This window comes from Taudactylus pleione, unplaced genomic scaffold, assembly GCF_031769625.1.
Source record: "Taudactylus pleione unplaced genomic scaffold, aTauple2 ptg000386l, whole genome shotgun sequence".
Classification (NCBI taxonomy): Eukaryota; Metazoa; Chordata; class Amphibia; order Anura; family Myobatrachidae; genus Taudactylus; species Taudactylus pleione.
In genome coordinates, this window is record NW_028284787.1 from 315201 (window position 1) to 342754 (window position 27554).

The 27554-nt window shown below is 47.4% G+C and overlaps 1 protein-coding gene across 5 annotated transcripts; it reads left to right on the top strand.

Moving 5' to 3' along the window:
- Positions 1 to 20501: 20501 nt before the first annotated feature.
- On the top strand, positions 20502 to 26212 carry FIGNL1 (fidgetin like 1). Of its 5 annotated transcripts, none has more exons than XM_088445617.1 (2): positions 20502 to 20570; positions 21752 to 26212. In XM_088445617.1, the coding sequence occupies exons 1-2, from the start codon at positions 20561 to 20563 to the stop codon at positions 23761 to 23763; spliced, it is 2022 nt and encodes a 673-aa protein (XP_088301743.1). In that variant the 5' UTR covers positions 20502 to 20560; the 3' UTR covers positions 23764 to 26212. The 5 variants fall into 5 exon arrangements, with proteins under 5 accessions (XP_088301743.1, XP_088301742.1, XP_088301745.1 ...); XM_088445616.1 differs by lacking the exon at positions 20502 to 20570 and adding an exon at positions 20636 to 20850 and having other exon boundaries at positions 21752 to 26210; XM_088445619.1 differs by lacking the exon at positions 20502 to 20570 and adding an exon at positions 20797 to 20884.
- The last annotated feature ends 1342 nt before the right edge of the window (positions 26213 to 27554 follow it).

Here is a 27554-nt window from a genome sequence, read left to right on the forward strand (position 1 = left end):
TTTAGAAGCACAGGATCCTTAGACTCGATGAAAGGATTGGCCCAGTCCAACGCCTTACCTCTAAAGGAAGAGAGAAGGTACTTAGTAAAGTTGGTAGGAGCGATACCACAAGCTGGATCTGCTTCCATGATTGCAGCATGCTGCTCCAGTAATGCAAAGTATTGCGATAAGTCCCCATCAAAATATATGCATCCTGGAGTATGCGATGAAGTTTGTGTTTTCGAGGATTGTGGAGCACATTCAGGTGCAGGGCTGGAAGAGACTTGAGGATGCTCCGATTGATGAGGAGTCAAAACAACTGAAGTTGACAGCTGTTTGGTACTTGGACCAACTAAAGGAACTGGAAGGAGTAATGAGGAGCCAGAGACAGCAGCTTCAACAATCGAGGCTGAGAACAGACTACAGAAACGGTCATCCTGTGGAACGATATTAGCAGGAGTCGTTGAACAGGAACCATGATCAGATTTTGTAGTACAAGACACTTCTCCCTGGTAACTGGAACTTGAAACCCCCTCCTGAGGCATGAGACTTGAGAACCCATGCTGGGGTGTGCGACTTAAGACTGCCTCCTGGGGTGCGTGACTTGAGACCCCCTCCTGGGGTGCGAGACTTGAGACCCCCTCCTGGGGTGCGAGACTTGAGATCCCCTTCTGGAATGAGGCACTTGAATTCCCCTCCTGGGGAATAGCACTAGAAACCCCCTTCTGGGGTATGAGACTTGAGACCCACTCCTGGGGTGCGAAACTTGAGACCCCCTCCTGGGGTGCGAGACTTGAAACCCCCTCCTGGGGTGCGAGACTTGAAACCCCCTCCTGGGGTGCGAGACTTGAAACCCCCTCCTGGGGTGCGAGACTTGAAACCCCCTCCTGGGGTGTGAGACTTGAGACCCCCTCCTGGGGTGCGAGACTTGAGACCCCCTCCTGGGGTGCAAGACTTGAGACCCCCTCCTTGGGTGCGGGACTTGAGACCCCCTCCTGGGGTGCGAGACTTGAGACCCCCTCCTGGGGTGCAAGACTTGAGACCCCCTCCTGGGGTGCAAGACTTGAGATCCCCTCCTGGGGTGCAAGACTTGAGACCCCCTCCTGGGGTGCAAGACTTGAGACCCCCTCCTGGGGTGCAAGACTTGAGACCCCCTCCTGGGGTGCGGGACTTGAGATCCCCTTCTGGAATGAGGCACTTGAATTCCCCTCCAGGGGAATAGCACTAGAAACCCCATCCTGGGGTATGAGACCCCCTCCTGGGGTGCGAGACTTAAGATCCCCTTCTGGAATGAGGCACTTGAATTCCCCTCCTGGGGAATAGCACTAGAAACCCCTTCCTGGGGTATGAGACCCCCTCCTGGGGTGCAAGACTTGAGACCCCCTCCTGGGGCATAATTTTTGTAACCCTCTCCTGGGGTGAGAGACTTAAGGTCCCCTCCTGGAATACAGAACTTGACACTCCCTGTTGGAGTATGGGACCCAAAATCCCCTTCTGGGGAAGCTGACTTGACTTTTCCTTTTGGGGCCTGGAACAAGAACCCCCCTTTTGGGATGCGAGGACAGAGATTTCCTCCTGGGGTGAGTGACTCAAAGTCCCTTCTTGGGTTACGAGACTTGAGGACCCTCCTGGGGTTGAGACTCTGGAGGCCCCTCCTGGGGTTGCCAACTGGAGTCCCCTACCAGAACAGGCAGAATCTGGGCTGGGACCGGAACAGGCAGAAACCGGGACGAGTCCGGAACAGGCAGAAACTGGGACGGGACCAGAACAGGCAGAATCCGGGCTGGGACCAGAACAGGCAGAATCCAGGCTGGGACCAGAACAGGCAGAATCCAGGACGGGACCGGAACAGGCATTGAGACGTTGCCATATTGTTATACTGCTGGAATTGCAAAGGGGACAGCCTTTGATAAAGTGGTCAGAAGCTCCACAATAGCGACAGAGATGTAAATCTTTACGCCGCTGGCGTTCAGCCACAGAAAGCTTGGAGCGCGGGTAACTTCGATGTCTCACTTTACTTGGCATGGAAGAATCTTTTAAGAGTTTTTAGTTGAGACAGAGGTAGCTCTAAGAAATTCAGGAATGATCTGAAAGATTTTGCTGAGAAGAGCCTGTAGCTGTTCCAGCAGTTGATGGAAAGTAGTTAGGGGTTCAGGTAAGATTTGGGTATCATCTAGCCGGTTAGTCAGAATTTGCAGAAGCTGTAGCACTTGATGCTGTACCGCCTCCTGTGAATCCAAGCGAGTGATTAGGTTACGGAAAGCACTTGATCCAGAATTAGGTGCTTGATCCGCCACCATCGTTAGGCTTGAACATACTGTCACAGTTGGTGCTAGTGAGTTACCTGTCTCAGGTGATGAACTGGAATCACTGGAGGCCGGCTGGACTGGAGCCATGGGTAACATGAATAGCTCTTTTAATATAAGCAGTGGGTAGCAGTGAGAACTGCCTTTGGTGATGAGTAACTGGAAACTTGAAACATTGGAGTGAGACCAGAAGGAACTTGGAGACCGGACTGGGACTGGCAGGTAGGCTGACTGAGCTGGTCGGGGTACCAGTAGATGAGGTTGCAGATGGATGGTAGCACGGAAGCTACTTGCTGCAGCTAATGAGCCATGAGGTGAGTGGACTTGGAGGAAGCGGACTGGGACCGGCAGGAAGGCTGACTGAGCTGGTCGGGTTACTAGATGGGCTTGCAGACGGATGGAAGCGTGGAAGCTACTTGTTGTGGCTTGGGAAGCCGTGGGTAGACGTTGGTAGCTGGGTGGCTACGTGGAGCGGTTGGATAGCCGTGGGTAGACGCTGGTTGCTGGGTAGCTACGTGGAGCGGCTGGATAGCCGTGGGTAGATGCTGGTTGCTGGGTAGCTACGTGGAGCGGCTGGATAGCCGTGGGTAGATGCTGGTAGCTGGGTTGCTATGTGGAGCGGCTGGATAGCCGTGGATAGACACTGGTAAGTGGATGGCTACGTGGAGCGGCTGGATAGCTGTGGGTAGACGCTGGTAGCTGGGTGGCTACGTGGAGCGGCTGGATGCTGGTAGCTGGGTGGCTACTTGGAGCAGCCGGATAGCTGTGGGTAGATGCTGGTAGCTGGGTGGCTACGTGGAGTGGCTGGATAGCCGTGGGTGGACACTGGTAGCTGGGTGGCTACGTGGAGCGCCTGGATAGCCGTGGGTAGTCGCTGGTAGCTGGGTGGCTACGTGGAGCGGCTGGATAGCTGTGGGTAGACGCTGGTAGCTGGGTGGCTACGTGGAGCGGCTGGATAGCCGTGGGTAGACGCTGGTAGCTGGATGGCTATGTGGAGCAGCCGGATAGCCGTGGGTGGATGCTGGTAGCTACATGGAGCAGCCGGATAGCCGTGGGTAGATGCTGGTAGCTGGGTGGCTACGTGGAGCGGCTGGATAGCCGTGGGTGGACGCTGGTAGCTGGGTGGCTACGTGGAGCGGCTGGATAGCCGTGGGTGGACGCTGGTATCTGGGTGGCTACGTGGAGCGGCTGGATAGCCGTGGGTGGACGCTGGTAGCTGGGTGGCTACGTGGAGCGGCTGGATAGCAGTGGGTAGACGCTGGTAGCTGGATGGCTACGTGGAGCGGCTGGATAGCTGTGGGTAGACGCTGGTAGCTGGGTGGCTACCTGGAGCGGCTGGATAGCCGTGGGTGGACGCTGGTAGCTGGGTGGCTACGTGGAGCGGCTGGATAGCAGTGGGTAGACGCTGGTAGCTGGATGGCTACGTGGAGCGGCTGGATAGCTGTGGGTAGACGCTGGTAGCTGGGTGGCTACCTGGAGCGGCTGGATAGCCGTGGGTGGATGCTGGTAGCTGGGTGGCTACATTGAGCAGCCGGATAGCCGTGGGTAGATAGATGCTGGTAGCTGGGTGGCTACGTGGAGTGGCTGGATAGCCGTGGGTGGATGCTGGTAGCTGGGTGGCTACGTGGAGTGGCTGGATAGCCGTGGGTGGATGCTGGTAGCTGGGTGGCTACGTGGAGCGGCTGGATAGCCGTGGGTAGACACTGGTAGCTGGTGGCTACGTGGAGCGGCTGGATAGCCGTGGGTAGACGCTGGTAGCTACGTGGAGTGGCTGGATAGCCGTGGGTAGACGCTGGTAGCTGGGTGGCTACGTGGAGCGGCCGGATAGCCGTGGGTAGACACTGGTAGCTGGGTGGCTACGTGGAGCGGCTGGATAGCCGTGGGTGGACGCTGGTAGCTGGATGGCTACGTGGAGCGGCTGGATAGCCATGGGAGAAGCTGGTAGCATGGAAACTACTTGGAGCGGCTTGGGAGCCGTGAGAGATGGTAGCGTGGAAGCTACTTGGTGTGGCCTGGGAGCCTTGTGGAGAAGCTGGTAGCGTGGAAGCTACTTGGAGTGGCCTGGGAGCCGTAGGTGAGAGGCTGGTAGCGTGGATAGCTGAACGCAGCAGGCTTACAGATAGCACTGGCTTAGGAACCAGCAGGAGCCTGGAACACACTGGTACTCAGAGGTACAGCTATAGCACAAGTTGTACACCACGGGACGTAACGAGATGTTCAAGCACTGAGTGCTATTAGAGGATCTATATACCTAGAGTCTGGCAGCGATTGGTGGACACAGACAGGTGGTCTGGCAGTGGCATTCTGAGTGGAGCAAGGCACAACATGCACAGGGAGTAATCATCTCTGCAGCCCTTGAGAATCAGGACCACACCTGTGATTTCAATTAAGACTAGCAATGCTCACAGACAGAGCAGGGTCCAGGTGATTAATCAGTGTGGGAAGGAGAGCAGTCTGCACACACAGAGATGTCACAGCCAGCATGATTCAGCCAGAGCAGATGTCCCAGGAGAATTACAAACACAGATCCATGGAGCACCTGGCAGAGGTAAGTCACAAGAGGTAAAAACTAACCAGGATTGTGACAGTTCTATTGTGTTACAGTACATGCAATTCAGTGTCCACCACACTGCATTACATATTATCACTGGGATGCCGCCGCCGGAATCCCAACGCCCCTCAGAATGCCGATATCCCGAAGAGATGAAGATACCGACCGCAGGCATCCCAATGGTAATTATGCGGGTTAAGCCGGGGATGGGGGGTTAGGTCTAGGGACCTCCCGGGGTGGGTTAGGCAGCGACTGGGGAGGGTTAGGCTGCAAGGAGGGGTAAGTCCCCGCAGCACCTGACGAGATCCTGGACATCGGAATGGCGCTGTCGGTTTTATGACCACCGGCATCATGACTGCCGGTCAATCGTATGTATTCCTTTTCACTGTATTCATTTCACATTGCCTGCTCTGTAGTACAGGGAAAGTAGCTCAATGTAAAAATTGTGGAAAAGCACTGAAATGTGGCGGCAGCTCTACCAAAGGCCTGCATCCGCACCTTAATACAATGCACAAAATTGTTCTACAGAAACGGACAAATCCTGACACATCGACGAACGCTTGTGCGACTGCAACTGGGAAAACTGCTGATGCAATTGGGCCAATGCTGAAATTTTGAAAATTCACTCCAGGCTACTATATCCAGTTTTGTGGCGTGACAAATCTCAGGTGCACAACTCCAAACTGAGATTTGTCTGTTTCTGTGCCTGCAATTAGTCTCATCAGGTAGCACCTCCCATTATATATATTCAGGGTGTGCTGACCAGGAATCTTTCCCATATACTCCATTTAATGTGCTTTATTGCACACCTAATGGAAAGGAGACACCCTCAGTCTGGATTAGCACCCCTTCCTTATTGGTTTAAAAGCATGGAGTCTAGTAATGTACATGCACACTGGTATTAGGCACAATTCTAAGTCCTACAAGTTATATACCGTAGTGCAACTTTGGTTCATTTTTGGGGCGTGGGTCCCCCTGGATTGCTTTGGTTAATCTGTATCAGGGCACTGCATTATAACACATTTAACCCTTCACTGTTTATTATACATGTACTTCACTTTTTTATTTTCATTCTTTATATGCAGCTGTGGCTGCTCTTAACTAACTCTTTACACTGCACTTTTCTTACTATGGTGGTGCCCTGGGGCAGCTTAGCTGGGCCAGTTTGGAGGTGTCCTGCGCTCTGGATTTGATCCCTAGTATGTTAGGGACCTACCCTAAAGAGGTTACCTGGATATGGTGGGTAGGCCCATAACCTTGGCCATGATTATGCTAAAAACCTCTATTGATTGCAAAATTTTATTGCATCTATATATTATCAATAATTTGGAGTTGTGCACCTGAGATTTGTCTGTTTCTGCGCCTGCAATTAGTCTCATCAGGTAGCACCTCCCATTATATATATATATATATATATATTTAGGGTGTCCAGGAATCTTTCCCATATAAACTTAAACTTTAGGTTACTCAGATTGACCCTTGCAGCTCCATAGCTGAGGCCAAGGAGTCTGCGTCCCCTGGCCTCAGCGCTCCCAGAAAATGGAGGCCGGCACTACCATCACCCCGCCCTCAAATGTCAATCAGGCAGCGGCTCAGGAGGCACTGCGTGCAATGACATGGGGCCCGTTCTGCACTTGTGCAGACGCCCTACCATTGGGTTTGCGTACATCTCTGAATGAGGCCCTGAATCAGACCAGAGGAGGATCTGACGAAAGCAGTCAAAACTGAGATGGTGTTATTTAAAACCAATGGAAAACGCGTCTTGTGTCTTCAGAGTGCTTATAAATTTATAATGACAACTCCGGCAACATCTGTTGAGGCAGAGCGTGCATTTTCAGTAGCTAGCATCATCTGCACTAAAGTGTGCTCATGCCTGGGAGATGAACCTATTGACACCCTGTTTCCTCCACTTGTATTACAAGGACTTGCACAATAACTAAGTTTGTGATGTTGTCACATACTCATAATCAGATATCATAGACATTCTGATCAATAAGTTAAATAAATTACTTTTTAAGTTCGCCTTTAATACTTGTGGTTTCCAAATGTTAATAAAAACCAGCCATTTTCACACTTTTATTTGTACTAGTCACTGCGTATCACCTTAGAACAGAATAATAGTTTCTTTGTATAATGCAATCCAGGATTGAGACTTTTTCAATCTCGAATCCCAGAATTACAAAAATGGGGATTGGTTTCCCTAGTACTTAAGATACAGATCCACCTATGCTATAGCACAGCGGTGGCCAACCTGTGGCTCTTGAGCCACATGCAGCTCTTCCATTGCCCTAATGTGGCTCCCCTGACTGACACTGACTTCCTCCTTTGATAGGACAAGCCTCCTCTGAACAGCTGCGTGCCTTTGTTTCAGCAGTCTGCTCTGGAGACATGTATTATGGGCGACGTGCTGATGTCATGCCATATACAAGAGACAGGGCTCCAGTTGTGACTGAACCTGCAGCCATGAGGATGCGGTCACAGAAGCTGGAGCCTACCTATGTGACGCAACAGGGTAAGAGCCGTGCTGGGTTTTATTGTTTTTTAAATATTCTTTATGACATGTGGGGGGGCGGAGTGGCCCGTGGAGTCTGGGGGAAGATGGCTGGATTGAGGTGAGGGGGGGCTGGAGTGGCACACGAGTCTGTTGGAGTGACGTATGGGGGGCTGGAGTGGCACATGGGCTGCTGAAGTGACTCATGGGGTGCTGCTGGAGTGATGAATGAGGGGCTGCTGGAGTGACACAAGAGGCTGCTGAAGTGACGCATGAGGTGGACTGGAGCGACACATGGAGGGCTGGAGTGACACTAGGGGAGGTTGGATTGTATTATGTGAATCTGTCTTTTTTTCTAATGTATTTTTTTGTGGATGTGGCTTTTTTCAGTATATTTTATGTGTATGTGGCTTTATCAGTGTATTATTTGTGTATGTTGCCTTTTCAGTGTATTTTATCTGGATCTTGCTTGTTTCAGTGTATTTTATGTGGATCTGTTTTTTTCAATGTCTTTTATATTGTCCTGGCTTTTTACCTTCACAGTGATTGTGTGCATGCTTCTGCAAACATCATACCAGCTAGGCCACGTCCATTTTTGCATGTGCACCTTCAGCATGTGCATGTTCTAGGCTCTTTGTCATACCTACAGATATTTTTGGGCTCTTTGCCTTGAACTGGTTGGCCACCCCTGCTATAGCATGTCATCTCACCTGTGTTGTAGAATGTCAGTGCAGTAAAACAGTACTTCGGTTCCGGGTGTAGTTTTCCTGTGTCAATTTTTGAGACAAGTTACTATATAGTGAACAGTATGTAAAGTCCGCCCTGGTAACAATTGGCTGTACTGTTATTTGTTTTATTTGCAGCGATTGGCAGTTTACCTAGAAATTCTCATTCAGATCTTAGTAACATATTAGTATTCGACCCACTACACCTTTTTCTATTCCATTCTAAAACATGAATGGATCAAACGAAAAAAAAACCCCACACAAACATTTTCTAACATGAATGCTACAATGCCATAGTAACACTATACACTACCCTGATGCAGACCCTCCAACATGACCCTTCAATCAGGTACAAAATGATCTGCTTCTGGACTTTCCACCTAATTATGATTGCAGCCACCTGTGTTGAACTAGATAACTGATAAGAAAGGCGTTTCAACACAGGTGACGGCAGTCATAAATTAAGGTTAGTCCAGGAATGAGTCATGTTGGAGGGTCTGCTTATGGTAGTTCGTGTTTTATCACAATCTATATCACCATACACCCTAGTTATCAGGTCTATTTTTGAAGATGCATAAATAATTTTCTATTGTAGAGATACTGTAGAACAAAATCGTTATCACTACAATTCACTAATAAATGACTAAACTAAGGAGCCTTTCCACTTTGTTTGACAGTCCTGCATGCATTTGAGCATGTGTGAACCAGGGGCCTGATTCATTACGGATCGCTATTGCGATCGTAGCTCGGTAATCGCACACAGGTCCGCTGCAAAAATATACTAATGATTGCAATCGCAAAGCCGTCGCAGACCAACATAAAGACGCCCACTTCCCCTATCTCACATCTGTAATAACTTGCAATCCAGTGAAAACATCAATACCATCAACTAACATCGGAGCCTCACGCACAATTACAGCAGGTCAGACCTTACTCAGAAATTGCTAACCTTTCTGTGAGCAGTCAAGCTGCGCATGCCGTTGTAGTGGCTAATTTATGCACCCCCATGTAACGGTGTTCAGACAGTCAGACACGCTTCCATTTCTCCGACCACACTCTGCGATGGCTCTTCGTGATCGCTATGATACGTTCGCATACTGCGTAAAAATTGGCGTTCTAGTACTGTGCAAAAATTGGCTGTCTGCATACGCTTTAGCAGTTGTGCTCCATGTTGAATCAGGCCCCAGGTCTGTAAAATATAGAAAATATATTAATGAGTTATTTAAATTAAAGTGTTTTTCAGTGGGTGTGAGTGTACTGGTTGCCATACGGAAGTGGCAAAAGTAAATGTACAGCTGCAATGTTAAATAATCAAGAAAGCTTTTGCTGGAGAAACCTGGTGAATAGGTTGTCCAACATTGTAACCTTTTTGTAAATAGGGTGAGGAACTAATGTGTTTTCACTGAAGGGCTTATCTAGCTTTAATAAATGGACCAGATTCCACTTAATACCCCTTTATTAAATCACCTTTTCTCTAAGGGGGGATTTCGATGTGCCACGGTGATTCTTTGCTGCGCACATATGGCTATGGGATGCAAAGGAATACTTGCATTATCACTGGAGACAATATTCTGGAACAGCACATCGCATACATCCTGCCAATTTCAGTTGCCTCCTGAACACAAACTGAAATTAGTAAGATTGAATGTAACTAATATCCAAAGTTCTGACTGCTTTAGTATAAGCACATAAAGAACTGGCTGCATGAAGAATTTTTATATATCATCTATTTCCAAAAAACCAGTGTGAACAGAATGCAAATATTACGGTGATTGATACAGAGTATAATGCTAGCAATTATACTGCCCCATTTAAATTATGTTATTTTAGGAATGCAGCAGAGAGAAGTAGAACTTGCATGTAGCATGAATCTAAAAGCCCTCTCTATCAGACATAACAATTCTATTGAAACTGTTAAAAGGATATCATAGAGTGTATAGCTCATGGGTCATCTATGATAATGTAACCATTCAGCATTTGCAGTTAGAGTAGGTGTGGAGGGTAACACTGACTACACTGATTTGATTTGTAAGTAAATCTAGTGGCCAATTGAAGTTTGAATCTATACTTATTCCATAATATTAATTTGTGTTAAAATACTAGTGTTTATTTTCCTCCTAGACAATTAAGGACTCAAAGTCCTTATCAAAGCTCTCAAGGAGGAGACCACCTCCTTCTTAGGTGTCATAAGGCAACCAAATTGTATTGACGATACATGAAGGCAGCTTCATGGACCTTATGCGGTGACGGATCTATAATGGGTTCAGGCTGTGCAGTGCACATGGGCCCATGGCTCAAGGTAAGCCCCGTGCCTCATGTCCTGCACACAAGAGTCTCATAGGGCCCCCATTCCTTCTGTCTTTGAGAAAATATTTTGGGTAAGATCTCTAGAGAGATGGCACCAGCACAGTAAATAGCAAAGACTCTGGCACTGTTCCAAAGCATTTGCTATCTCTTACCCCCACCTACCCCCATAAAAATCTATCTACTGCTATCTAAAACAGTGTCAAATATGAAACATTGTCATGAATTAAAAGCATCTTGTTCAGGCTGTCACCCTACTGGGAACCTCATTATTCAGACCATTCTTTAAGGTGGCTAAATGCACCTAAATAGTTTATGTAAAGTACTATCTCTAAGCTATTGATTACAATAGTTGCTATTTAGCGCTGCAAGTTGCTTAAGAATTGCTTTCCAGTCCAATCATGTGGTTCCAAAGCACAAAAAGTTATTTATGTAAAAGAAAAAGTAACACAGTGAAAGATTTAACTATTAGAGTAAAAAGCAATCAATAATAGTACAAGCCGATACATGCGCATGCGCACTGGTCCCAGCATACAGTCATCAATCCAGAAGCCTGTGATCATCACAGAGGATGTCTGTATACAGCTTATATACAGTCAGGTGCATAAATATTGGGACATTGACAGAATTTTCATATTTTGGCCTCTATTCACCACCACAATGGCTCACCAATGGTTTACATCTTGTGGTGAACCCTCTATATTCACTCTTGTGAAGTCTTCTCTTGATTGTTGACTTTGACACATATACACCTACCTTTTACCTGCTTAATTGCTAATGAAATAACGAGGGAATAGCCCACACCTGTCCATGAAATAGCTTTTGAGTTGATAGTCCTATTACTTTTGGCCCCTTAAAAAGTGGGAGGCATATATAGAAACCGTTGTAATTCCTATACCATTCACCTGATTTGGATGTAATTACTCTCAAATTAAATCTGAAAGTCTGCAGTTAAAGCACATCTTGTTTGTTTCATTTCAAAGCCATTGTGGTGGTGAATAGAGGCCAAAATATGAAAATTCTGTCAATGTCCCAATATTTATGCACCTGACTGTACCTTACAGAGTTCAACGTTAACAAAGGGACTAGTTGACAGGTTTTCATTGGTTCTTGCTTCTGGCTAATCTGGTCATTGGTTGATTCATACGGTGTCATCAGGGGCATGGCTCAGTCCTCAAACGGTCACATTGTGTAGTTTCCCGCCGAACTGGTTAATACTGGCTACAACACTACATGCATGTTATAACATTTCTATCCAATAACTCCCTATCATCCATAACTAGCGAACGCATGATGCGACTTCTTTGCCGATAGATACGGATGTCTGCAATTAAACAGGGATTTAGTATGATACGAAACATGACATGTCCACTATATTCTAAACCTTAGATCTAGTTTAAGTACATATTACATCATAATTATTAGCTAAAGATACTTTTAATAACACTGGTTATTAACTATAATGTGTGGGAACCATCTTGCACATATGCGTCCGCATATGTGCGTCTGTGTGTTGAAATAGCAACTAAATACAAATGAGCGTCCATGTGTGAGTATGTGCGTACGCATATGAGCGTCCGTGTATATAAGTATATATACATTTATATGTGTGCGCGTTAGGTGCATCAGTGTATGTATGTTGTGAATACGCAGTTTAGCGCATCGGATTGCGCAACGCAAAGTAGCGTCGTGGAAACACAGTCAGACCATAGACTATTAGATCGTTAGATAATAATTGCACAACGATCATAACCAATTATTTGACTTTGACAGTGCGTTGGCAGGGAAGTACATAAGGGGAACTGATGTATGATCGGTTCTTTGAACAAATGTGGAGGAGCAATGTTGCTGTGTGTGAGAAGGGGGAAAATAATGAATTGGTTTAATAATGGAGCGAGGTGATTACAGGATGGCACTGCAAGAGCATTAATGATTGATGCAGAATGGAGGGGTTAACCATGATCTAGGGTTACTGAATATAGTGATGGCGAGATGACAGAGAGGGTGATGATGACAGGGGCAGACTGGCAATAGAGATTTAGGGTGATTATTGATAGGGGGATGAGAGGGGTATGATGAGGCTGGTAATTAGAATGATTAGACAATGATAATGCTTAGAGTAAAGGAACAGAGAATGGACTTGAGGGGCTGTGAAGTGGGATGATCAATAGAGGCTAGATAGGGATTATAACATGGTATGAAGGGATGTAATGTCTCTAATACCCTTTTCACACATAAATCCAGACTTTAACCCAGGACACTGAGCCCGAGTTTAAGCTGAGGCTCGCTGTACTTACCGTCGTTCACACATTGGTGACGTCCCGGGTTCTTCACGGGTCGCCACCCTTCACATCGGACCCAGGAATTACCTTCCAGTAATCCAGTGACGTGGGTCTTTCGTCAGGCAGTGGACACTTCGAGATTCTGTCATCTCCAAGTGCCACTGAGCTGGCCTGTCAGAGTGTTTTAGGCATAAACTGGGTCATCGCGACCCGGGTCATGCCATTCACACTACAGCTGACCCCGGTTGGCTCATTTCACCCATGATCTATATCCGGGTTTTTAGGCTATCTGTGAAAAGGGTTAAAGAGGGTTGAGCTATTCGTAAAGAGAGTGTGGGCTATGTGTATGGGTTTTTAAAACAATGTTTTATGATTTTCCTGGGATATTTGGTTACTTACCATTGAATCCTTTTCTCTGAATAAGGCTGGTGGACACTGGATCATGGGGTTGTAGATGGGACTGCAAGGAGCTGGCACTTAACAAAACTCTTTAACCAAAGCTCCTCCCCTCTGCAACCCCGTGACTGCAGTAGAACTTCAAAAGTGCCTGGTAAGGAGAAGCAGTAACTCAGTGACACTATAACAATAACCAAACGGTACCAGCGGGGCCAATGTTGTCAAAATTACCATGCAACTGAGCGTGAGGGAGGGAACGCAGGGCCTGATTCAGACCCGCTCGCAAGCGGGTCGATGGTGCCCTAGTGTGCATGCGCACGACGGAGGGAGCTATGGATCTCGCACCAAAGGGGGTGTGCTGTCGATGGTGAGTGACAGCACGCCCCCTTTGGTGGGCGTGGCTGCCCAGACAGAGGTGTTCCCATGGGAATGCCTACCGTCTGGGGCCGGCCCCACTGACATCACTAGTGATGTCAGTGGGAGTGCTTTTGGCTCTGATAGAGCCAAAAGCAATACTGGGCTTGCGGCAGCGAGACCCTACCGCAGGGTCTCGTCGCAAGCTCGATGGTCGCGATGGTCTTGACCATTGCAACCATCTTTATGGCCGCTCGCATAAGCTGTGGGTGGTCACCCACAGCTATGCAAGCGGCTAGGAGGCCGCTCCAATAAGAGGTAGGAGGGCCCCGATTCAGAGCGAGCGCTCTTGTCAGAGCGTCCGGCTCTGAATCAGGCCCGCAGTGTCCCCCAGCCTGATTAGGAGAAAAGGATTCAACAGTAAGTAACCAAAAATCCCCTTTACTCCTTCATCAAGGCTGGGGGACACTGGACCATGGGACATTCAAAAGCCGCCTCCAGGGGAGGGAACATTCAGTTTGCCTGACCGGAGAACTGCACGCCCAAAGTGGGCGTCGCTGAAGGCAAGAACATGAAACCTGAAAACGCGCAAACATGTGGACAGAGGACCAGGTAGCTGCGAGACAGACCTGTTCAGCCGAGGCCCCGTGGCGCGCCCCCCAGGAGGCCGCCACCGCCTGGCAGGTGCCGGTCGCCCTGCATCGGAACAGGCCCAAGAGATGACAGAGCGGAGCCATCTAGCAATGGTCTGCTCTGTGGCCGGCCAGCCACGTTTCTGGGCGTCGTCGAGAACCAGAAGGGAGTCCGTACGACGTAGGACAGAAGTTCTGTCAAAGTAGATCCGTAGGGCCCAGGACGACGTCCAACAGTGACAGATCTCCTAGTTTAGGTGGAAAGCCGAAACAACAAGTGGAAAGCCAAAACAACCGTTGGTTGGAACGAAGGAACTGTTCGGAGAACAGCTCGATCGTCATGGAAGATGAGGAACGGTGCTTTGCAAGACAAAGCCCCCAACTCAGAGATCCGCTGAGCAGAGGCAATGAATGACCATAAGGAAAACCAATTTCCACGTGACAAATCTAAGGTCCACGGAGTCAAAAGGCTCAAAGGGAGCCTGCTTGAAAGCAGTTAGGACCAAAGTCAAATCCCACGGAGCCACTGACAGCTGAAACGGAGGTTGAACCTGCAAAACTCCCTGCAAAAAAGTCTGAACCTTTGGCAGGAGGGCCAGACGCCACTGTAAATAGATTGACAGAGCAAAATAGTACGGACCACGGAAGGGGAAAACCCATTAGCTTTTAAGAGCTCGATCTCAACAACCAGGACATTAAAGCCAACCGAGGAAGGTCCTGGTGCCGGAACGGACCCTGCAGGAGTAGATCTGGTCGCTGCAGAAGATGCCAACCAGGCCCTATGGCCAGCTTGAGGGCTGTGGCGAACCCCGACCTGCGTGGCCAATTCGGAGCCACGAGGATCACCGGAACCTGTTGCTCCCTGACCTGCTGGAGTACCCGAGGTTACATGGGAATCAGACGAAAAATGTAGGCCAGACGAAAGTTCCATGGAATGGTCATGGCATCCACTGTGAAGGCCATTAGGTCCCAGATCTCGCACAAAATCGGGAAACCTTGCAATTGTGCCAATATGCCATCAGGTCCTCTTCCGGTAGTCCCCACTTCTGCACCAACTGCTGGAAAACCTCCAGGTGGAGAGACCACTCCCCCGGCAGGAAGGTGGTCCTGCTGAGGAAGTCCGCCTCCCAATTTTCCACGCCCGGAATGAACACTGCCGAGAGTGTTAACAAAAATCTCTGTCCAAGTTAGAATGCGACTTGCCTCTGCCATGGCAGCCGCGCTCTTGTGCCGCCCTGAATGTTTACATACGCCACCGCCGTGGCATTGTCTGACTGAATCCTCACTGAACGGCCAGCCAAGAAGGATTGGGCTCCCAACAGAGCCAGATAGATGGCATAAAGCTCCAGTACATTGACTGGTAGAACAGTCTCCGATGACGACTAAAGACCCTGGAGACAAAGGTTTGACGTCACCGCTCCCCAATCGCTGAGACTTGCATCTGTAGTCACAATGACCCAGCTGGGAGTGACCAAGGAGCAACCTTGGAGCAGGTGATCAGAAACCAGCCACCAGCGAAGAGATTGACGAGAGCTGTCCGACAGAACCAGAGCTGCGAGGGGAAATCCTCTGTGCGACCCGTCCAATTTCAGAGAATCTCCCACTGGAAGTTGTGCGAGTGGAAGCATGCGTACTGGATGGTCTTGAAGGTAGAGACCATCATACCCAGTAACTTCATGCACAGCCAGATGGAGAGGCAAGGCACCGCGACAGTACCTTCGTGACCAGATCCTGGAGGGCCCTAGCTTTGAGCTCGAGCAGGAAGACTCTTTGGAGAGGCGTATCGAAGATCACCCCCAGAAACATTGGGCGCTGGCAAGGCGTGAGGTGAGACTTCTCGAAGTTCAGGATCCAGCCGTTATACTGAAGCAGCTGCACAGTGCGGTCCAGATGGATTCAAAATCGGGCAATAGGTGCAGTTGTGTTTTCGAACCAGAGGTTGGAGTAAAAGTCCCGTTTCCGTTGTTATGCCGTAACAATAACTCCTTCTGAAAGTAGAGAACTGTTGGCCTGGTCCAAGGCCATTCTTTTCTCAGTGTCCCTGGGAAGGGCCGCCGTGAAAAAACGTTGCGGCGGCGGACCCCTGAGGTCCAGTACATAGCCTCGGGAGACAATGCCCCTCACCCAAGCATCGGCCGTCAACGCCACCCACCGGTTCCTGGGGAGGTGACTCCTACCCACGACGGGACTGGATGGACAGTGACCCCGTCAGGCGCTAGGCTTCTCAGGAGCCTTTACTCCCAAGTGTCTGAAGGCAATGGAAAACCTGCCCCATGGAGCCAAACCCCTGCTGGGGAAAAACTGTCCACGGGCAGCCTGACTTCTAACCGATGCTCCACCTTGAAAGGAAGAGCGAAAAGCACGGTACCGCTGGCCCCCTTATTTTAGTGCCACTACGGGGGGGAAGGTGCTTTTCCCTCCGGTTGCTTATGCAATGATGGTTTCCAACTCAGAGCCAAACAGGATCCCCCCGCAAAAAGAGAGATTCTAAGGAATGCTTGGATTCAGCATCAGCCTCCCAGGCGTGGAGCCGGAGTGTTCTGCGAGCCGAGATGGCTGTAGCCGAAACCCTGGAGAACACCTGAGCACAGTCCTGGACGGCCGCGCACACATATTTCACTGCCCCACGAAGCTGCTCCACCAAATCCAGTAACACATCTCTGGACAAGTCACTCTGAAGTCCAGCCACCAGTCTGCCGGCCCATGTCTCCATGCGAATAACGACTCCCGAGCCAATGAAAATGGACCGAAGGCAGTCTTATAATTTTTTATCCAGCAGATCCTTGAAGGATGCTGAACCCTGAACTGGAAGCGCAGTGTGTTTGGCCAAACGTGCCACAGCCACATCAACCTTGGGAGGCTGTTCCCACTTGGCGACCTGGTCAGGCTTAAGCTGGTAAAGAGCTGCTGCAAACTTACAAGGGACGAAGAACTTCTTATCCGGCGTCTTCCAAGCCTCGACGAGATCCGAGGAAGCCAGGAAACAAACGATAATCTAACGCCTACGCTTGAATGGTCCCACAGCTGCTGCTTGGGTATCCAGGTCCAGGCAGTCCAGAGACTGTCTTACAGCCGTAAAGAGGTCCTCCATCCCTTGACCCAAAGGGGGCTCTGGACCCTCCTCTTCGGGAAGAACCTCCTCCTCTGTAAGTTCCCCTCCTCGGAATCCCCAACGTCTAATGGTCTCCTGGACGAAGGAAGGCGCTTATGCGCAGTGCGGAGCTTAGTGTTTTCAAAGAACCGTTCCATATAAGGAGAAACTTTCCCGAATCCCGCCGCTGTGCGCTCCATGGTACGAAGCCAAGGTGGGTCGTGCCCTGGTGGGTGACCACCTCGGCTGCGGGTGGCGCCTGCATGATAGGGACCGGCGCGGTAGCCTGAGCCTGTTCTACCCTCTGACGAACCATGAGCCTCACCAAGTTGGAAAACGACCGACCCATAGTCTGAGCCCATGCCGGTTCGTCCGAGGCAGCTGTGGCACCACCTGGAGCCAACGCACAACTGGGCCCCATCTCACAGTCCACGCACAGCGCCCCAGAGTCTAACTGTCCACATGGTAATTTACATGACACAGGGCACATGTAAAAAATATTGCCATAGTATGGGTTTGGACCATAGCAAGCTTTAACGTGTCCGTCATATCGGCCACTCTTACGCTATCCTGCGGAGGCAGGTAGTCCAACAAAAAATAAATTGCATTCACTGAGCACAGCCAAAACTCCCAGACAGGCAATAACAACAATAGTAATACTTAGCCTTCCTTGTGACTAAAACCCAGCAGAGAAGAGGAGCTTGTGGCTTTGTCCTTGTCCTCCCTCAGTGGCATCCGGGGAGGCCTACTTCAGAGACCAAGCAGGGACGGAGATAGCTGCTGCCTTCTCACATCAAGTGTGACTCCCCTCTGTGGGGAAAACACTTGGTCTACCCTAGCAGCGGACGGCCTGTATCCAGCACTCTCCCCGTAGGAGCTGCCGTCCCTATTACAGCCCGGCAAGATGGCGCCGCCATTCAGGGCAGTGCTGAACCCCTGCACCCTCTATCAGGGTGCGGGCACGCACTGTCCCCGGGCCCAGGCGGTCTCTTATGAGACCGGAGTGCTCTGGGGGGTGTCGCTGGTTAGCGCACCCCCTCCCCCGCCGTGGATCCCAGCACTCCACAGCGCACAGTACCTAAATGAAAAGTAAAGAAAACAATTACAAATAAAATAAAATAGCCCTCAGCTAACCGGCACTTAAACTACACTGCAGTCATGGGGTTGCAGAGGGGAGGAGCTTGGGTTAAAGGTAAAGAGTTTTGTTAAGTGCCAGCTCCTTGCAGTCCCAACTACAACCACATGGTCCAGTGTCCCCCAGCCTAGATGAAGGAGAAATATTTATTCAAATACTGGCAGTAACATTTTAAACAACTGTCCAAATTGCTAAATAAAAATGGCAGATTCTTCAAAATGGTATAATTGTATATCCTCAGGTATATGTTCACAATATATATATGTAATGTATGCACATTAATTGGGGAAGAGCTTATCTGATAGAAATAGAATTCATCCAGACAGAAAGTTCCTTTAGGTCAGCGGTGAACAGAAGATAATCGGTTCAGTAAAGTTCCTTATCCGGTGACCTGCTTACTGCTAATCTAGAAGAACTTTCTTTTTGGACAGATTCTATTTCTATCAGCTCTTTTTTACTAACGTTATGAACACATATCTGAGGATACTTGGTTTTGAAGCAGTACCATTTTGATGAATCTGGGTTGGATGGATTTCCCAAGTTATACCAGCAAATCCTGAAATCATATACTCAAGCTATGATTTGAATTTACTCAAATCACTGGGGGGTAGATGTACTAAGCCTTGGATAGAGATAAAGTACCAACCAATTAGCTCCTGTCACGTTACAGGTTATGTTTGAAAAATGACAGGAGCTAATTGGTTGGTACTGTATCTCAATCCAATGCTTGGTACATCGCCTCCTGGGTGCTGTACTATATTATTGCACTACAGATATCTTTTTCTCTTGCGTTTCCTGGATCTCAATGAGTTATTTGTTTTTACAGCACACAGATACTGCCCCACTTGCTGACTGGTCACTGGTGGCAGCGCTGCCCAGATACTGCTCAATTGCTTTTTGGACACAAATAAATTTTTTAACAGCACCCAGATACTGTCCAATACTTTGTGGACGCCCAGGAAGCCATCTGACGGAATCCCGGCGTCAAAATCCCGACATAGAACTAAAGATAGGCGTCAAAATCCCGACGACCATTTCTAGCCCGATGACGGAATCCTGACAGACGGCGGGGACAGGGTTAGCGTTAGCTACGGGGCAGGGTTAGGTTTAGACACCCCCGGGGGGACTTAGGCACCCCCCGAGGAGGGTTAGGCTAGGGGGAGGGGGGTTAGGCACACCCGAAGGGAGGTTAGGCAACCCCCCTGGGAGGGTTAGATTTAGGGTGCGGGCAGGGGGGTTAGGTTTAGGCATCCCCGGGGGGACTTAGGGATAGGCACCACCCTGGGAGTGTTAGGGTTAGGCACCCCTAAGGGAGGGTTAGTTAGGTGGGGGGGGGAGGAGTAGGGATAAGGTACTTACCTTGTCCGTCGGCATTCTGATTGTTCGGTTTTCCGGCGTTGGCATTTCACCCGGCAGCTGTGCAGCCGCCGGGATTACATACCCATCCCTGCTTTTGGACACAAATACATTTTTAACAGAGCCCATATACTGCCCCACTTGCTTTTTGGACAAAGAAAGCCAGACCCGCTTGTTGGTAAGACACAGATGGCAGCGTTGCATAGATACTGCCCTAACTGCTGGCTGGAGAGATAGTCATCCTAGATACTGCCCTAATTGCTGGCTGGAGTGAGTCATCCCAGATACTGCCCCACTTGCTGGCTGGAGTGAGTCATCCCAGATACTGCCCCACTTGCTGGCTGGAGTGAGTCATCCCAGATACTGCCCCACTTGCTGGCTGGAGTGAGTCATCCCAGATACTGCCCCACTTGCTGGCTGGAGTGAGTCATCCCAGATACTGCCCCACTTGCTGGCTGGAGTGAGTCATCCCAGATACTGCCCCACTTGCTTTTTTGGACACGTTTTTTAAACAGCACCCAGATACTGCCCCACTTGCATTTTGGACACAGATAGCCAGACCCACTTGTTCGTAAGACACAGATGGCAGCGTTGCCCAGATACTGCCCAATTGCTTTTTGGACAGACATACATTTTTAGTATATGTACTGTCAAAGTGAGCACGGACACTGCCACACATACATTTTTTAACAGCGCCCAGTTACTGCCCCACTTGTATCTGGGACCCAGAAAGCCAGCCCCACTTCCTGGCTAGAAAACAGATGGCAGCGGTACCCAGTTACTGACCCAATTGCTGGTGGGAGTGTTAACTACCCCAGATACTGCCCCAATTGCTGGTTGGAGAGAAAGACATCCCAGATACTGCCCCACTTGCTGGCTGGAGCGATAGTCATCCCGGATACTGCCCCACGTGGTGGTTCAGAGGAGGCCCAGTAAGAAAAAACTATTTGAAACGCAGATGGACGCAGGTAACTACACTCTACTAACTATTCAGCGACGACTGTCATTAGGAGGGAGGGTTCTTCTCTGACCTCCTCCATTCTCACACCGCCCGGCCGGCAGCACAGCACTGTGCCAATAAGTCGCGCTGCACTGACGTTCTCCATTATACGTCAGGTCAGCGCGACTCCCTTGGCCGCAACATGGAGAAGGGCGGCAGGCAGGGGCGTTTGGCCGGGGCTGGGCGTACCGCCCGAGAAGTAATAAGTGCTGAGAGCGCTGCCGGGAATACTCCTGGCAGTTGGTGGGGTGAGTGACAGCAGAGCTGTGCGTGTGTCTGCCGGTATGGTACTGTTGAACTTCTACTGTTAATTATAGGGGCGATTGATCTTTTGGGTGGAGGTGGTAAATCATACATATGAAAGGTAATCATACTTGTAATTTATATGACGATGACCTGGAGATATTTACTTTGTATTCATTATATTGTTAATTACAATTCTTGATTAGCCATTGATCATTTTCATTGATAGAATAGTTTGTTAATAATATAGTGTTCAGTTTTATGCTTGAACTGAAAAGAAAATGTTTAGACTGTGCAGACTGCTGGGTACACACCTTTTTTATTGCAGGCTGATCGTGTAAATCTGTCCTGATCAGCTGTGCAGTCTGTCCCCAGTGTGACCCCCTGTCAGCTGCCGCAGAGCACCCTTCACACCGTGCCGCAGAGCACCCTTCACACCGTGCCGCAGAGCACCCTTCACACCGTGCCGCAGAGCACCCTTCACACCGTGCCGCAGAGCACCCTTCACACCGTGCCGCAGAGCACCCTACACACCGTGCAGACTTAGCACAGTGTGTACAGGCTTCTATGGGAGCGGGAGGTTGAGCAAACAAATTTTAAACAGAACATTCGATGCAAACTCCCGATCCCGACCATTGCAGTAGCGTTAAAAGCCGTTTATTGGCTAATGCTCCTGCATCGGGACAGCGTACACACCTATACAAGTTAACAGCCGTTCTCTCGATATTGAAAGAACGGCCCAACGATTCTATAGGTGTGTATCCAGCTGTGTTTGAAAGTGAAGATCATTGGCAAAGGAAGTAATGCATGTTTAATTTCTTTTCCATAATTATTGCTTTTCCATTATTGCATTTTTTACAGTCTACTACATAATTTAATGTTTTGTTCTGATTTCATGTTTTGAAGGAAAAACAATGCAGCCCCCTAAACCCAGCTCTGTTCACCTGAGTGAATGGCAAAAGAACGTGTTTGCTTTGAATTCCGGCACCTGCTCCCCAGGACAGAAGGCAGATATTTACCGTGCACATATCTCGCAGATTCAGTATGCATGGGTAAACTCTGACATTTCCCAGGCATCAGCAGTCCACCTGTTCAAGAAATGTACTGAAAGGTACGCTGCCATTATTGACTCTGACAAGGAGGGGATTGGCCTGAATAACTACGCAGACAGCATTATTTCTCTGGCCAGATGTCCACGGAATGACAGTGACAAGTGGCAGTCTTCTTTGACTACCAGCAGTGTTTTAAAATTAAAGAGTGTGCAGGAGATGTTTCAGGCTGCTAGAACAAACTTGCAGTCTCTGGTGATCCCAGCAGATGCATCAGTCAGGTTTGGTAATGAGGTCAGCAGCTTTGGAAATTCGTTGGTAACAGGTAATGCCCTTAGCTGTTCAGGACATAACAAAACAGAACTTGCCTCATTAGAATGTGCAATAGCAAAAGATAATTCAAACGTTGTTCAGAATACAGAACTTTCCATTGCAGCAAAGATGAAAGATTGCACAAATACACATTCCTCACCAGCTGGCCCTCACTGCAGTAAACAGTTTCAGGCAACTCCACTATTTGGAAATCATTCCAACATTTCTACAAATGTATGTACTATGCCTGGGCAAAACATGTTTTCTTCCAGCACTACATATTCAGGAAAGAGGAAAACCTTTCATTCAACGGGTGAAGAAATTGAGGATATACAAAAATACCAGACAGTTCCTAGGCAGCCAGCTAGCAGACCCTTAACTAATTGTGCTTCTACAGATGAAAGTGGCTTTAAAACAGCTAAAGAACAGCTATGGGTTGATCAGCAGAAGAAGCATAATGGCCAGCCCCAGCGTAACGCAGGACCTGGAACTTACAGTACTGGAAAAAAGTCACTGGGAGCTGCTCGCTCTCGTGGACTTCATGGAAAATTTGTACCTCCGATTGCTAAGCAAGATGATGGGGATGATGGCTATACAGCGCAGAGAAAAGCTTATGGAGAAAGTAGCAGTGAAACAAATTTACCATCTGATGAGCGTTTGAGAAACATAGAGCCAAAAATGATTGAATTGATTATGAGTGAGATTATGGATCATGGACCTCCACTGAACTGGGATGATATTGCTGGTTTGGAGTTTGCCAAAACTACTATAAAGGAAATAGTGGTATGGCCAATGCTAAGGCCAGATATTTTTACTGGTCTTCGAGGGCCTCCAAAAGGAATTCTGCTTTTTGGACCTCCGGGGACAGGAAAAACTCTAATAGGCAAGTGCATTGCTTGTCAATCTGGTGCCACATTTTTTAGCATCAGTGCATCATCACTGACTTCTAAGTGGGTTGGTGAAGGAGAGAAGATGGTTCGTGCTCTCTTTACAGTAGCTAGGTGTCACCAGCCTGCTGTGATATTCATAGATGAAATAGATTCTCTTTTATCTCAGCGTGGTGAAGGTGAGCATGAATCTTCAAGAAGGATCAAAACAGAATTTTTAGTGCAGCTAGATGGTGCCACAACTTCCTCAGATGACCGTATCCTCGTGGTTGGTGCAACTAACAGGCCTCAAGAAATAGATGAAGCTGCTAGAAGACGGCTTGTTAAGCGGCTCTACATTCCTCTTCCAGAAGCCTCAGCCCGAAAGCAAATTGTTGTCAGTTTGATGTGTCGGGAGCGTTGCAGCCTCAGCGAGCAAGAAGTGGAGGCAATAGTTGTACAAGCTGATGGGTTTTCTGGTGCAGACATGACACAGCTTTGTCGAGAAGCTGCCCTTGGTCCTATTCGCAGCATTCAGGCAATGGATATTTCAACCATTACACCTGAACAAGTCCGACCCATTGCTTACATTGACTTCCAAAATGCTTTCCAGACAGTGAGGCCCAGTGTGTCCAAAAAGGATCTAGAATTATATGAAAACTGGAACAAAACTTTTGGGTGTGGAAGATAAATGCCACTTGTCAAACACAAAGAAACTATAGTCATTAACAGTTATTTATTATTGCAGCGCTATTAATGTAGCAAACAAATCTCTCAAAGGCTATTATACTGTAAACTGGTGTTCTACTAAACGTCTATCGCCTGTTTATCTAGAAGAATGTAACTATTTAACTTCTTTATAACATTTTATATCTTGATCACTTTTCTCCAGAAATGTTTTTCAATTTATCCAATTTTGGTTTGCCTGCGACATTTGTTACCAGGTATTAATAAAGACACTTGTACCAAATGTTTGCATTGTGTAACCATATTTCCATGCACAGTACTAAAGTGTTATATAGCGCACCTGGATGTTTCTAGTGCTGGTAATCATTTAAAAACTATTCTGATGGCAGGTATAACTTGTTTCAAACCCTTTTTTAATAAAAGGGAAAAAAATATTTTAAAATGGGAGAACACATGTAATGTAGTGTGCTCAACCCCTCTACTAAGCCAAACTGTCAGCTAACCATTGTGCTTTATTTATCAAGATAGCAATAAAAATTGTTGATTTTTGCCAGTTTTTTTAAATGTACAATTGTAATAAACACAAAACCTGCCATGGGTTGGAAAATGCATAATTTTGATAAATTGCTTCTTGAGAAAACACCATTATATAATAAACATTGGTGATACAGCTTATTTAGAAAATTACTTTTTTAAGACCATTTCCTGTAGAAGCAGAGTGGTTAACTGTAATAACACCACTTTCCAATGAAAGTACTGTAGCTTACATTGATTTATAATACACAAGTAATGTCAATATTTGCGTAAATCTAATGCAATATATAATCTATAAATTGTGACTTTGGAAAATGCTTGTAATGTAAGGGATAATCTGAGACCTACTGTATGCTTTTTATAAAGGATCTCCATGTGGCTAGTAATTAGCTTGTGGTATAAGTTCTAAGCATATTTCATAAACATGTACTTGTCTCAATAGTGTTATAACCATTGCATAGTTTGTTCTAATATTCCTATTAGTACATTTTAAAGAATGACAAAAATATTAGTTTGTGCAAGAAGTTTTTTTCTCTATTCTGCACATATAATAATATAAAGGAAAATGTTTAATTACCGCAATCTTAAAAGTGCCCAGATGCACTTATAGGATTTTAGCCCCGTTAGTTTACGCCATCTTCAGATCAAGTGAAAATATTTTCCGCAATGCGGATCCTTCATAATCGCAGTAGTTCCACGATTATTAATATATAGACCCCTAAATCAGTGCAATAAAGAAAAACAATAACAGAAAAATTATATTTGTACTGAATATCAACCTAAACCATGGACAAATGCAACATGTTTGTGTACATATGTAATGAGGATGTGCCCTGAAAAACAGGGTTATGTACCACAACACAAGGGCAAGTCCTGCACTATGAGAAGCAAAGTAATATCTCAAAACAGAAAATATTATATTATTGTTTTTCTTTATTGCACTGAAGTACAAGTATAATTTTTCTGTTATTTTTCTTTATTGCACTGTAGACAGTGTCATTATTCAGTACATGTAACACTGTCATTGTGTACTTACCATTATTGTTTGGATTTTTTTCTTTTTCATACATATTTTCTGTTTTGGGATATCACTTTGTTTCTCACAGTGCAAACTGCTGATATTATATGGCAATTTAATATATGCATTTATCACTACTCCAAGGTGTACTATTCTTTACCTAGCATATCTGCTAAAACCAATATGAGTTAACATACTTGGGATAAAAGTCCTCCCAAACACAATCCTCTTAGGGCCTGATTCAGAGCCACTCGTAAGCGGAAGCTCGTTCGCTCCGAGCGATGTTTGCCCAACTGCGCATGCGTACGGATCGTTATACGCATGCGCGAACCAGTCAGTGCGGCCGAAATTCATGTGCTCGCAAAATAGCGAATGCCTGATAATTTGAGTGACAGAAAGAGGCGTATGTGGGTGGTAACAGGGGAAGGTGCTTGAAAACGGGGAGTGGAGATCCGATCGCAGGCGTGCTTAAAGGTCAAAACGGGCGTTTTATGGGTGTGCATATTTAAAACAGCAGCGTCATTGACCACGTCACTGGGTTTTTTTAAAGCCAGAACTGCTCGCAAAATTGTGGTAGCAAAAACCAACCACAAGAATAGCGAGCAGTTCATACCCTGTTCGATGTACTCGATTAATCTAATAAATAGCGGACATGACGTAGGATGCGAGCGGCCAGGGGGCGTAGTTTAGCAAAAAACGACCGCAAGTTTTGTACGCTCGTTCAGACCTAGAGGCGTGAACAGACCGCAAACAGCGAACGGTTCATTTGAATAGCCACCCCTATTTTCTGGACGAGCGAGCGCAAATAGCGTCCGGCTCTGAATCAGGCCCTTAGTTATATGGGGACACAGACTTTATCACTATCAGCAATGTTTATATATGTGTACTGATATTTAATTACAATATATATCCCTCACTCATCTACAGGGGACACAGATTTCAAAGCTGCTGGATTATCCTAATAAATCATATTTCTTAGTTATAGTGTGGTTTCTTACAATATACAATTGTTTCTGACCGACTATCATTTATGTATATGTCGATCACAACCGAGATCTAATTAAAAAGTACTATAGTTCGCCAGATATGTACTGTATGAAGTAATCATATGTGCCTCCCTCTAGATTGAATTAGGGTTAATTAGAATATTCATTACCCTTAACAGGAGCTGATTACTCATTGAATTTTATCAATAATAATTAATAATACTCATTTACACTTCAAAGGACATATATATTGTTCTGTTTTGTCCTTAGTAGATTTCTATGTTATATCTACACATCACTCTCTCGGGAGAGCTTCCTTTTAAAGGTGTATATTAAACGTTAAGTTTTATTCACACTAATCATTCCATCATCATCCATATATAAACAACTATCTGTCTTAAGAGTGCCCCTACAAAGGCATATTTGTCCTTTTCCTCTGCTTCTTGCAGAAAGTACTTTTATATGCGTTTAGCACAAACCTTTAGAGTGCACCACCAACTTAGTCATCTAATTTTTTATTGTGATGAACCATGATGTTGGTATCAATTATGTAATATAAATTTTCCATTCATTTCAATTGTATTACTAGTGCGTACTCACAACTTAGTCATACATTAAGTATGATGCCACACTGAGGAGGTTGTCACCTCAGCCCGAGTCCCAACATGCAACGCCACTTGCCCCGGACACTATCTCCTCTGACAGGCGCACAGCTGTGTTCAGGGGAGGCTTGATTGCACTGCAATGCCTCCTGGAGGCATGTATGGACGACATGAGGCGGAGCCACTCTAGGAGCCATTGAAACTTGTGTTTGACTAAGTCAGCAGCCACGAGTAGGATGCGGATGCCAGAGCCCCCAAGCAGTCTGAGACAAAGACAGTCAAAATAAAATAAAAACATTTTCTACTTCAGGGTCCATAGGGGTCCACAGGGTGACTTTGGGGGGTATAGCTGGATCCTCGGGCACCACGGAGTTAAAGCTTTAGCTGCTCCCAGGATGCACTTGGGTCCAACCTCCCCTATACCCCGCCCCCGAGCCACAGGCACCTCAGTTTAAGATGGTGCCCGGCCGGAGTCGGGTCACCCTGCGGGGGGGGGGTGCAGGAGCAGCCCCCTAAAGCTTTTTTAAACTTAGTTAAATTTATTTATTTTTTTTACTAAGAGTTTTTTTCTCCAGAGCGGCAGCGATGGGCTGTCTGTACAGGTGCCCACGCTGCCGCTCCTTCTCCCTGCTGGCGCCGCGACACCAGCACTGAA

Excerpts from the sequence above, each read along its gene's own strand:
- FIGNL1 (XM_088445616.1), top strand. The coding sequence starts at position 20,745 with ATGGAGAAGGGCGGCAGGCAGGGGCGTTTGGCCGGGGCTGGGCGTACC. Across the intron at positions 20,851-21,751 it reads TACTCCTGGCAGTTGGTGGG|GAAAAACAATGCAGCCCCCT; the intron begins GTGAGTGACAGC and ends CATGTTTTGAAG.